The sequence below is a fragment of the Schistosoma mansoni genome, chromosome 1 (assembly GCF_000237925.1).
Source record: "Schistosoma mansoni strain Puerto Rico chromosome 1, complete genome".
NCBI classification, from domain to species: Eukaryota; Metazoa; Platyhelminthes; class Trematoda; order Strigeidida; family Schistosomatidae; genus Schistosoma; species Schistosoma mansoni.
Genome location: NC_031495.1, coordinates 18,891,059 through 18,904,501, shown reverse-complemented (window position 1 = coordinate 18,904,501; position 13,443 = coordinate 18,891,059). Strand labels below are relative to the sequence as shown.

Sequence of the window (13,443 nt, the reverse complement as noted above, 5' to 3'; positions counted from 1 at the left end):
ATCTGAACAATTTACCTTTTATGCATTTGTATCAAAGCTAACAAAACTGGTTTGATCTCATATGTGTGTAATGTTTCAATTGAATTTTATCGTTCTGATGAATGAAGACCTGAAAAAATACTATACTGTTCTCTCTGCCTAATCATAAAAATGAGGTGCGAAAAGGAAACACTGAATTCATTCACAGGCAAAAAACAAATTTTGTAATGCTTATGAGTACCGTATGGAAACCAACACAAATTTTACATGCACCGGATGACTACGTACACAATAATTTAACTGTACATTGTAATCAAAACATGTTGATTAGTGTTGATCAGAAATGCGATCACTTCTGTTTATATACCATGAAAACGACATAATGTGATAATATATTTAGATTGTCGCCTAAAAACTAGTTTTCAGTCTGGTATCCTTATCTAAATTTTATAATTGAAAAGGGAATTGTATGAACAGCATTTTAAGTTACTTTATTCAACGAGATGATTTCTTTTTATTAATTTAATTTTGTACATAAGGTGTTGTATGTTACAAACTTTATACTCTAGGTGCGAATACGTGACCCTGACAGTCCTAGTGTGAATGGACTTGTAGAATGTTCAGAGCCACCAGGATTGGTTCGTCGTCAGGCACTTAATTTTCTACCCGATCCAACTGTCAATCCAAATGCAGAAGTTTATGATCTAACTACCAGAATCATGCTTGATAGAGAAGATCCTGAGAATCCTATACCCGGTCACCTAATCATATATTTAATTTGTTCAGATGGTGCTTTAAGCTCTGGCGGAATGGTATCACATAACTCTGATAGTAAAATACGTTTGACATCAACAATGACAGCAACTTTATCCATACGAGATGTAAATGATCACAAACCAATTTTTGAAAATTCCATTTATCATATGTCCATTCAAGAAAATAATCCTATTGGTGAAAAAGTAGTACAAGTAAGTACTATATATATATATATATATATATATATATATATGTAAGTTATGATGGGAGTTTTTCTGATATAATCACTTTTCTTTGAACAATTTTCACGGCTGTGAATAAATCATTAAAATTAGATTTTACCATAGTTACGGTTAACAACAATATACTATTTCTCAAATAAGCCGTAATGAAAAGATATCTGAGTGAGGGTTTGTGGAGATACAGGGTGTGGGATCGTAGATGCGCACTACTGAGGAGTCCCATACTAGGACGAAACGGCCGTCCAGTGATCCTAGGTTTTCAGTGGTGGTCTAGCTTAAATCAACTCATGAATTTAACTATGAAAAGATATTTGTTTCGTTTACAAATTCGATGACAATTCTATCCCTATCGTTACGTTCGATTAATTAGATGGTTTAAAAAATTATAACTGTTAAGTTCTTCCTATATATCATTGTTTAATATATTGGGCTGGATCTTGGAATCCCAACAAGCATACTCCAACATTCTGAGTCAAAAACGAAATGGGCAAGCGACTGTCATTAATTTTTATATAACATGATTCTAGTATTAAAAAAAAAGAATTATCTATTATATCTCATTTACCAAAGCCTTTCATGTCATCTTCATTATATTACTCTGTAAGAATTTAATTAACGATAAATACAATATGTAGAACAATTGGGATTACTAGCTATTTGTACTACTTGTTCTCAGTCCTAACACAATTAGTTTCCCTATTTAACGCTACAATCACCAACCAAACACATATATGACCATGCTCAAAATTTATAATTATTTGATACAGACTAAAATATGACAGACATCAATATATGTACAAATCAAGATGTTCGTTTTTAAGGGGATCAATTCTAGCTGAACTAAAATGAGACTTATCTTTATTAGAAGTATTCATTTTGTTATTAGGTTTCAAAGTACTAAATTACTTATTCATGGGTTTTGAGATGGTGAAGATGATTTGTAGATGATGAAAAATATTTAAGGATTGTTTGGTGCTAAATGATCAATGTACACTGAATTTTATAGTATAAACATTTTAATAAGTAACTTTTTATTTTTTATGCTACAACATTTCAGACAGATAAATCCAATACAGTTCACTCCTGAGGTTCTGTATATCAAATGTGAGGCAGTCGAAGGTGATCTATAGGAGGCCTTAAATTTAGGTTTTTCGGAAGATATCAATCGTTATAAGGTTATATCTCTAACCTTCATTAAGCTGATGTTACCAGCTACATTTGAAACTGAGTTACCTAGTATTACCAAGATGTTAATATTGGACTATTAAGATTCCAAATGACCTCTTTTAGATATCTCTTGTCAACAAATATCAATTAGCATGGAACCAATACCTAAGACTTCCCATTGATTACCTTTAAGAAAATAATATCAATATATGATCTACGCGAAGCCTAATCACTCAGACTAAATGGTTGCAATTAAAACTGGTAGATAAGATTTGATCTGACAAGCAGAATGTCGATAGCCACACAATTGTAAATGCATAATATTTAAACATCTGTATTTACCATAATATAATTTTACTGAACTATAATTTGATTAGTTTCAAATGTAGTTGTATTTCTATTTATCTCGATCACATTCATTGGTCACATAAAAAGAATAATCTTATATTCTTGTCCTTGACAGATTAGAGCTCATGATTCAGATGAAGGAGAAAATGCTAGAATCACATATTCTCTGTTGGATAGAGCTAACTTCAAAGTAGATTCTTTAACAGGTTGGATTACTCCAAATGTAATGTTTGATCGTGAAACACGCGATTCATATCAAGTAAGTAACTATAGATACAATAATTAATTTGAAGTCTACGATAATTTTCATATGGCTTACTATTAGATCCTTACAACGTAGTAGGATAGGTTTACCATTAAATTTAACAATTTGTTCGTTTATTTATTCATTCATTTTGAAAACCTTAATTACATTCGTAAATAAATAAAAGTATTCTATACTGACTAAATAACGTGAAATAATCAAAGTTAATATCTAATATACTTGACAAAATTTCTTACTACAATCAATATCCATCAATGTAGATAATCTTTCAGGTAACCTTGTTTTATACAGCTTGATTTTCTGATTATTAACTGATTTATTCCACGAAGTTAATATTAATTTTAGTTAAATTTGTATATTTTCTCTTATGGATCTAACTTAATTATATGATGCTAAATAGGTTATTGGTGAAGTTGTATTTATCTTATTACAATTTATAAAAATTTTAACCTATGTAGATCCATTCGGTCATTTTATAGACAATATCTTAAAACTGGTATCACTGGGAATGGGTTTTTGAAATTTAAAAAGATACCATATTTGTGTTACCACAAATTTTTTTTGGGAAAATCATAATTCCACTATTAACTGATTAATTTGGATCAATCAAGTAATTTTAATACATATAGTGTTTAATTACAAACCGTTGAACAGTATTGAATAATAATAGCTTTTATTTGAACTCACTAAGATAAACAAGATATATGTATAAGCGTCCTAAAGGACTGTCATGATGACTTAAAGCCGATATATATGAAACTATGTAAAGTGATGGTTCACTTTTCAAAGCGCTTGACTTTTGGATATCAAGTGGCGTACTCAAACGCTATTCCACCCACTTTGATCTGAACAACTAAGTGGTATCACTAATCCGGACACTTTGAGTGCGGTTTAAAGTTAGGTACATGAATCTGTACTTGGTAAAGTAGTTAATTAGATTGAAAATGTGACATTCAAGATCAATAATCCAATTTCAATATCTCTAGAAAACTGATGAAATGAATAAATGTAATTTCGTCCAATTACTACATAGCAGAGTAGAAGTTTCGTTTTGGTTATTGAACACATTTTAAGTCTCATAAATGTCATCCGTTATTCTATCGATGCTCATTTAAGTTTTAAAGTAGATTAGAAATAGAGAGCTATATAGGTATCCTGATGAAGTTTTAATCTCAACTGATATTAAATAATAGTGATCCTATTCAGTATTATGTTTAGCTGAAGTAGGGAATTCTAAGTTCAAAATATAACGTCCTGCAAGATATTTCACTTTAATATACTTTTTAACTGTCAAGATTAAAAAAATACCTCCAAGTCTTCTACACTAATCATTATTCATCATTCGGCTTCAAACTTGAATGCTTCAAGTCTTTCCCTTACAAGATACTCTATAGAAAGGAAAATTTAAGATATTGTTGAGCACTTATATTACACTTTACATATCATGTATTCTAATATGCTTCAGTGACTCCCCGTCAAAGAAAAATAGGGAAGAAGATGTAGTAATGAACGTGTTATCATTGGCTAAGTTTTGGATTATTTAAAAATTGTGGTAAGTTGTCAGTGAATAATGAAGATAATATACATCGACAACTAATCAAAACAAATCTGACACTGTAAAAACATATTGAAGCAATTTCATAGTAAACCAAGTTCACTGATTAAAACCATAAAACCCTCCTGTATAAGGTTCCATTATTCATTATCACCCAATAACAATGCTTACTTAAATAAGAGGTTAACTATATTGACAAGTAACTATGTGGTACCATACATCCAATGGATTAGAATTGAACGAGTTATATGCTCTAATCTTGGTTAGCGCGTAGTACAATACAAATATCATTCGAAATTATTTATTATCAACCGCTTCAGTCACTAAACACTACATAGAACATAAATTTACATCTCAAAACAAAAGTCATCTGAGAGTACATAGTTATTTTCATATCCGAAAGCGTGAGTCAATTGAAGCTAGACCATCAGGGAAAACCTGGAAGCACTGGACGACCGTTTCGTCCTTCAATTGACTCACGCTTTCAACTATGAAAATACTAAATCTCCACAAAACTCCTTCTGATACATAGTTATTGTTTAATTATCCAGTTTTGGATTATATCTTTTCTAGTATTGTTAATAAGTTTTTGTAAAAAAAAGGTCAACCTTGTCGATAGGAAACATCTTTCTAAATCTTTTTAACTCTAATATTTCTTCGAACTTTTTCTGTTGATAAACAAATAAGCAAAACAAAACAAGCAACTACCAACCATGTTAGCTCTACCGTTTTAGTTAATTATTGTTTTTTTTTCTTTATCAATCATTTAATGTTAAACATAAATCAGAAATTCTATTTCAAAAAGTTTAGTCACTTCAATCAACATATGAAGTGTTTGTTAAAAAGGAATGGAACAATTTAATTAATTTTTAAATGATATTTATTACCTTTAAATAAGAACTCATCATATTTGCATCGTTTAAACATACACTTAATTTACTATATTGGTGTTGTTGTTTCTCTTTTTAAAGTTATTTTTTGTTTCTGTATGTTTCCTTCTTGTCGAGTTTTTTTCTTTTTTACATGTTAACTAAATATATAGAAAGACAACTAATCTACTTTATGTAAAGTAATAACAATTAGCTTTATCATGATGTATAGTTGAAAAAATTGTAAAATATCAAATAATTAGTAAACAAATTAGTCAAACAAAGTTGAATGACTATAGTCAGACGAAGGAAAATTTTTGTGTTTAGACTATTATTACTCAATTGGAAGATATTTCTGTAAACATTGAAAAAAAAAGTTCAATCATAGGTAGATTTAAAACGTCAGCATACTAAATTACTGGTTGATTACAAAGAGAGAAAGTTAACAGGTCCCTCTAATGTTAGATTGCACTTAAGTCTATCTGGTGACGATCTTAGTCGCGAAAATATGGTCTAGAATTTTCTTTCCGGTTAGCTTAAACTATCTATTGATTATAAGCAAAGATGGATAGTGGCAAGCAGTGGAATCCAGGACGCTAGTTTCGTCCTATTAGGGACTCGTCGGCTGGCCACTATCCATCTTTGTTTATAAAGCTTGTGACTTAAGGCAATATCTAGTCAGTCTGCATAGGATGCACATATGTCAATAAGAGACCGATCGATTGCAGTCCTAAAAAGCAATGGGAAGTTACAAGCAAACAATACTAAGTGTATCTATTGATTATTACAGAATTTGAAGAATACTTTTCCACGGACGTTCTCTGAATTAATGGTTAATTTATGCAGATTATCAAGTATTCCAGATAAATATAGACGATACCGTTACTCTATGAACTTGATTCATCTCATAGCTTAAGCTCTAAAATATCGGATTATATCAAATTATCTGACTTAATTACTGCTTCTATTATTTTACGTCTTTCATCTAAATAAATACGATCATTCATTGACGTATTCCTTACTATTGTTGTACGTTTTTCAAACAATCTGAACAAAATTAATTATTACTAGGATGTAAGTGTGGTAGCAGTAATTCAATGTGTCAGTAGCATACATTACTAAATAGCTTCATCTAAACAGTCACCAAAAACTAGTTCTAAAAAGAATTTCCGAAGTTGAAGTGATCATTTAGGACCAATGGAGTTCAACAACATCGTAACTAATACAGACATCACTGGTGGTTTTGGACTGTCGTTCTGTAAAATATGGAGTTTACCGAGGTCAGAAAGTTGGACTATTTGAAACAAGGATAAGCCGTTCACCATGAAGCCTGGATGTCCGGGGTTTGATCTCTAAAGTGGCCATAAGTATATACTGCTTCTGAGTCCCAACCTGTGATGAAACAGCTATCCATCAATTCCTAGTTTTCAATGGTTCCCAAGCTGAAATCAGCTTGTAACATAAACTATCTATGAAGTTAGTAATATCGGCTGCTAATTAATCGAGTTATTTGCGGTGTTTTATTCATTGTCTGAATTTTATGTCTCTTGAATAATCACTTGAAGTGATAAACAACTGTATGTTGTAATCATTGAATTTTAATTCACATCTGAAAAGCTAAGCTTTAACTTGAATTAATGACTATAAGTCATCAAAAGAATCCAGTCTTTCTGGCTAGCGCAAATGACCATATGAAAATACTTTACACCACAACTAACTAATAATAAACAGAGTTTATCGAAGAATTTTTTAGTACTCATGTCCTTCTTATCAACAATCCATATACATTTACTTGGGTTAACCATTATTCAGTTGTTTGAAACTAGAAAAAATCTAATATTCAGTACATTTTGCTTCTCAGTACTTCATTTCAAAATCTAAACTATAACGAATAACCAAGGTTTGAGCTCTCTATATTAGTGCATAAGATCAGTTAATCATTTCGATCACTTAACTTTTGTAATACATATGTAAAAGTGATAAATGCATGTATGTGTTTTTGACACATTTGAAAAAAAAACACCACTCTATGTCACAAAGAAAAAACAACTTAGTTGCTATGTTGTTTTAAATACTTTAAATGTTGTTTTTAGATCAAAAAATCTTATTTAGGATTTATTGTTTGTTTTTCCATCTTGTATTTAAAAAACATTGATGCATATTGGATTCTAGTCACTATTTTGATTATTCTATTCATATCTTTAACTGTAAACAATGTGACAGTTGATGATTGTGAAGTGTATATGTGTTAAAATCATAGTGTTAGTAATAATATATATTTTTATAACCTATAGAAATAATAAAATCTACTTCCGATTTTTAACACTTATGATGTTACATCATATTATGAAATAAATATCTATTTCAGAAGGGGTCTAGCTTCAATTGACTCATGATTTCAACTATGAAAACATCTATTTATTTGTTTTCGTATTCACAGACATGTATATTTCAAAAAAAGGTAACTCGATCATATTACTGATAGATGAATAAAATAGTTGTTAAGTGAATTAACTCAATTCTTATTACCATGAGAGAGAGAGAGAATAATTCAGTTCGTTCGACTAAAAAATTTGTACACTTACATATGTTGTTCTAATTATATAATGGTTAAGATTTAAATAGATTAAAACTATGTAATATAAGTTGATTAATCTCTGTTCTTAGATATACTGATCTTTATTACGTTTTTGAGCACTTTGAAAATCATTGCTTAACTATAAAAAAAAATAGTATTTGCCACAAATTTGACATCAGCTGGAAAATTTTTGAAAATCAGGAAACATTGAATAGCTTTTTCTTAGTTTGAGGAGTATCAGTAATTCATACTGTCAGTTTTAGACTGTATCGAACAAAGAATATTTAAGTTTTTCTGTGAGCACAGTATCTTTAGACCGATATATTGAAATCCAATAGCTCCATTCAGTTCTTAAGTTATTACGATTCGTATCACTTTCAAAATGACTGAGACCATTGATCGAAATCTCTCAGTCAGACTTAAAGTTAGGGGCTAATAGCTTAACGCTTGTTTTAAGGTAAGTTTATATAAACAGAGCATAAAGTATATGACCGATTCCATATAGGTCACGACCATAGAAGAAGTTATGTACATTGATAAGAAATATTAATTTAAAATATCACCAGAACTTAGCGATATTACTCTTCGTATTACAGGCTTAATGATCTGCGACCCGAGCTATGATACTTGAAATTGGAAATCCATGACAGAAATTGCTATTCTTATGTGGATTAATAGTCTGGCTTTCTATTTACTTTAACTGAGGTTTAAACAACCCAAGTAGTTTATTAAAATGACTGTCATTTTCCTTTTTTAATTAACCTTATATGAAGACAGCAAATACATAAATTTTATGACTGCCGGAAATTGATCTGTTATAGTGCAGTATGGAATCCCAATCACAAAGTGAAATGTTGGTAATATGTTTACCAATGAAGCTTTTATTTAAAAATCTTTATTTTATTTGACTAAAGTTTCACCCAGTTACCTGTGGTGGCTTATTTAAAAATGGATATTATAGCCACATAAGGAAGTCTTTATCTCTCCAATCTAATGACTAAAGCGTAATAACAGTTCAAGAATAGTGATTTCAGATAACAGCTGAGATATTTCACGGAATACTGATTTCGGAAAATATAAAGAGTTTGAAATGTATATATATTTGGAAGATGTATTCAGTCACAAAGTAAAGACATTTATTGTAATATACTGAATCAAGATTATGAATGTATATATACAACTTTGTTCACTACAGCCATAATCGTTTCCATTTTAGGTCACAGCAATTGCATTGGATAATGGAAAACCTCGTTTATCTTCATCTGTTTTACTCAATATAACTGTATTAGATGTCAACGACCACAGTCCAGTCTTAGCGTCATATGAAGCCGATGAGTCTCTTTTAAAAACCAATGATCTACCTGTAGGACGTTTTGGTTTGAAAAACTTATTTATTGTGAGAGAAAATATGCCGGTCAATACATATATGGGTAACATACTGGCATCTGATAAAGATGAAGGATTAAATGCTCAGTTGAGATTCATGTTATTTCCAGACCCGGTATACCGCATACATGAAAGGTTCAGACTTTTGCCTAATGGTTCACTGTACACAAATGTTGAGTTGGATAGAGAAGAGAAGGTAAGTGTAATACTGACTGATTACCATTGAAACATGTTTATTACTTTACTAACCTACTTAATATTTTGTTAGTAGTATAGAATGTTAGGATAAATCTAGATACTCTGGGACAAATTACAATACTCTAACAGAATAGGAAAAAGTAATTGCAACTGATTTATATAAAATCCAAAGTTCTCCAAATAACTTGTGGCTATCAAACACGAAAAATTCATCTCAGTTCCTTTGGTTACAAATACAAGTGTTTTTATTTCTCATGTAGAAAAAATTGTTAATCAAGTTAAGTCTTGTTTGAAAAAACATTAAAGTAAGTGGTTTACTTCTATAAAATTACAGTGCTTATTATGTGTGTAGTTTTGTTCTGGGATAGAAACTGTTGTACTCCGTTCTCCGACTAGATTACCAACTGGTGTTTCTAAAAGCTCAACCAGGCCACTGTGAGGATATAGATTACTAGATCTGAATGGAGAGTTTTTTGAAGAGCTGAATTACATTTGTATTTATTTATATCCCAACTGAGTCATAAACAGACAAGTATGTTGTCATCTTGGTCAGGTGAATAATTCAATTACTCTAAATAGATATCCAATAATACCAATTCTCATTTATCATGTGGCCTTATGGCAATATATGATCTATTCCTTCTTTCTAGCCATATTACTAATGACAATAGTCAAAATATTCTTATATAAGTAGTAATGGATCTATGTATTGATTTGTAGGATCATTATCGCCTCACAGTCGTTGTGAGTGACCAGTCACTAGATGAACCACTAACAACAACTGGAACTATTGGTATTATTGTTCTGGACCTGAATGATAATCAACCCCAATTTTTAAGTCCACACGGACTTTTAATTCCGAGTACGTTGAATATTATTATCAAAATAATTCCCTTTGTGAATAACAATCCCACACTCAAATCAGACAGTGATTTAAAAAGAATTTTATATAGTAAACCTAACATTTCTTGCCTGTGAATTTACTGTAATGTTTGATATACTTTGTCACATAGATACAGTTGAAAGTTAGCTATAATTCAAAATAATCCATGTCTAAATAATTATGATATCAGTGAAAAATATTAAAATAAATCAGGTTATTCGACACGGTTTGTCATTTAATGCTTTTGTACACACTTCATTTCTTCTTACATCATGATGTACTATAATCAAATCCTACATTGCAATACAATTAAAAAAGGTTTTAAAGCAAACAAATTCGACAGTCCCATGGTTTTCATTGACCTCAAATGAAAGTTAGTAAATCCTAAAAGTAAACTGTTGGTAAAGAAAAACTCTTCACTATCATTAGGTCTGCTTCCTTATTTATAGTTTCAAAAGATAATGCATTACTTCTGTTAATTTCTGGTACTAAACATTTGGTGACTCAGACATTTTCCATCTACGAATTTCTCTCGTCGATTGTTTTTTCTACCTACAATATTACGTAATATAAGGACATTTCACAGCTTACTGGAGAACTTGGACTCTTTGAAGAGTCTTCAGAGGTAAATATTTTGATATCTGACGTATAATGGTTGTGTTAAACTCAGTTGAAAAATGCATATTTGAAACAGACTCGTGCTATGACTGTTTCAAAGTTCCGAATACACAATTCGACAATTAAATAAACTTGGAAGAAAAAGAACTAAGAGAAAAAACTGATTCATACTTATACAGGTTGAAACTATTTACATTGCCATTTCAGTGAGATATATTTGAAATGAAAGGATCCCTTAACTGCTCACAATGAGTAATAATTCAACTATCAAGCAAATTGGTTGTAAGTCAACAATTTTTACAAGTCACTTGGTATTTATGTTCACAAAAGTCAGTGGTAATGAAAACCATGGTAGAAGATGTGCAATGAGTTATCAATCTTCACAGAAAGTATATATAAATGTGAAAAACAAAGGAACTGATCTTTTGTGACTTACTACCCAGTAAGGATTCGACCATCTAAATGAAATATTTGATTTAAAGTTTCAAATTTCCACTTTACAAGACACTCATTGGTTTGGAGTAGAGGTTTGCAAAATATAAACCAACCACCTGATGAATAATTTACTGAGACAATTAAGTATTTAATAAACTTGGTTGTCGATAAAGTTTTGAAAGATCATGATTACTCAATACCTTTTCCAACTGAAAACACACTAGCGCAATTAGTCCATGGCGGAACCTTTTCCGTCAACAATTGTTTGCATATCTTTTCCAATGTTCTACAATAGTTTTAAATCACAGTTAATTATTCTATTTAAGTGTTGCATATAAGTACGTGAGGTTAATAAAACTAAGTTTATGGAAAATCTCTGAAAATATCTTCGAGACTGAAATGTTATTTCTCCTAAATTACTCTAACTGGTTACCTAATACGAATACACTTAAATAGATCTTCGCATTTCTTTTTACGCTTAGATAACACACAACTCAGTGGATACAAACGACATATGAATAGGGGCATCGAACTTTATGACCAACCTTCGGAAGATCACAACTATAACGTAGCAAAGGGCAATCAAAAGCGTAGTGATCAGGAATATCAAAGTGAATCAAGTCCGCTTACAGATACGAATACACAGTCTACGGCTCCTGAGCCAGTAGTTCGCCTATCTGTGTACGAAAAACCTGATCAAGTGATAAGCAAACTGTATGCTGAAGACCCAGATGCTGGAGACAATGGGGCTGTATTTTACTTGCTTGAAGAATTTTATGATTTATCAGTGGATAAGATCAGACCAAATCCTCTCATTCGAGTTCAGCCAGAGACTGGCGAATTAATATTAATACGTCATATGGCACCAATTGATTTAGGGTATCATTTCTTTAAAGTGACCGCATCTGATCGTGGACATCCTCGAATGAAAATAGATCAAAAGGTAACTCATCAATATTATATTTTACGAAATTAATGGGTTTATTATTAAATAAGGTATTAACAATTCGTTCTCCTTTCCATACGCATTTCAGATTCTTCCGTTACTTGTTGAAGACAAGCCTGCCTCAGGAGGCTTGGGACAAAGTTCATTATCATCTAGTTACTATGTGAGCAACATAACTGGACTTGGACTTGATGAATGGGGTCCAAGTGGTGGCAGAAACATTCTAATAATTACTGCTTTATCTATCGTTTCAGGAATTCTAGCAGCTATCCTAATTTCGGCTGTTTTTTGTGTTACCAAACCATGCTCACGAAATCGTCATGGAAATAGATGCGTAAATGGAAGACATAATAGATTAAGAAATAGACCTCCAACGTATCCAGGAGGTCCAGACTCAAATAATGGAATATTAGTGGATGAAAATGGATCTTTCATTAATGGGACAATGGAACAACAAGGTTATCCAGTTTCTAATGGTTCACATCATACTACATTCCATAGGCCTCCTGGTCCACTTAACGGTGACGTGTGTATGGATAACTGGTTGCATCACGTTAGAAATAGTGAGGCGAATTATGGAAATATGTCGTTCCCATTCCATAGTCCTTCGAATGATTCCAAAAATGACATTTCAAATGACCAACATGTTCTTATAAATCCCAGGCATAATAATCAAATGGAAAACAATTTGGTAAGCTAACATAAGTGATGATTAATTGATATATAAACTTACATTTAAAGTGGTGACAGCACTTAAAAATTTTTAGCTTTGTAGTAATATTTTATCACATATAGCTAACCGCTTAATTATATGATAAATCTTGAAATAATTAAGACTAATCAATTCCAAAAAGGAGATAAATGTTGCACTCTGAATATAAGTAGGTTTTTAACTGATTTATCTGTGTGATCACATTTACCCTTGGAAGGACATCATGTTATAGATTAAACAATGGGTCAATCGAACAATCAATCAGTAACCAATGAACAAAATTATTTGTTCATTTAGTAATGTTTGTTTGAATCTTCTCATCAATGTGTTAGGACTGCAGCTGGTCAGTCTCTAATTGGCATATGTGATCACACAGATAAATCAGTTAAAAACCTACTTATATTCAGAGTGCAACATTTATCACCTTGTTGGAATTGATTAGTCGTAATTAATTGCAGGATTCTGCTCTTATTAGCGGGGTAGCCTCTGTGCGATAAAGTATTTGT

The 13,443-nt window shown here is 31.1% G+C and overlaps 1 protein-coding gene across 1 annotated transcript in view; it reads left to right on the top strand.

Moving 5' to 3' along the window:
• The window catches only part of Smp_129830 (putative cadherin), a gene marked incomplete at both ends in the record, with an annotated part of 62,998 nt that overhangs the window by 45,071 nt on the left and 4,484 nt on the right, over positions 1-13,443 (top strand). Inside the window, 6 exons of the mRNA XM_018793545.1 lie at positions 549-947; positions 2,608-2,751; positions 8,976-9,341; positions 10,064-10,205; positions 11,762-12,222; positions 12,314-12,916. Coding sequence (XP_018648046.1) covers positions 549-947; positions 2,608-2,751; positions 8,976-9,341; positions 10,064-10,205; positions 11,762-12,222; positions 12,314-12,916 — 2,115 coding nt within the window. The remainder of the gene's footprint in view (positions 1-548; positions 948-2,607; positions 2,752-8,975; positions 9,342-10,063; positions 10,206-11,761; positions 12,223-12,313; positions 12,917-13,443) is intronic.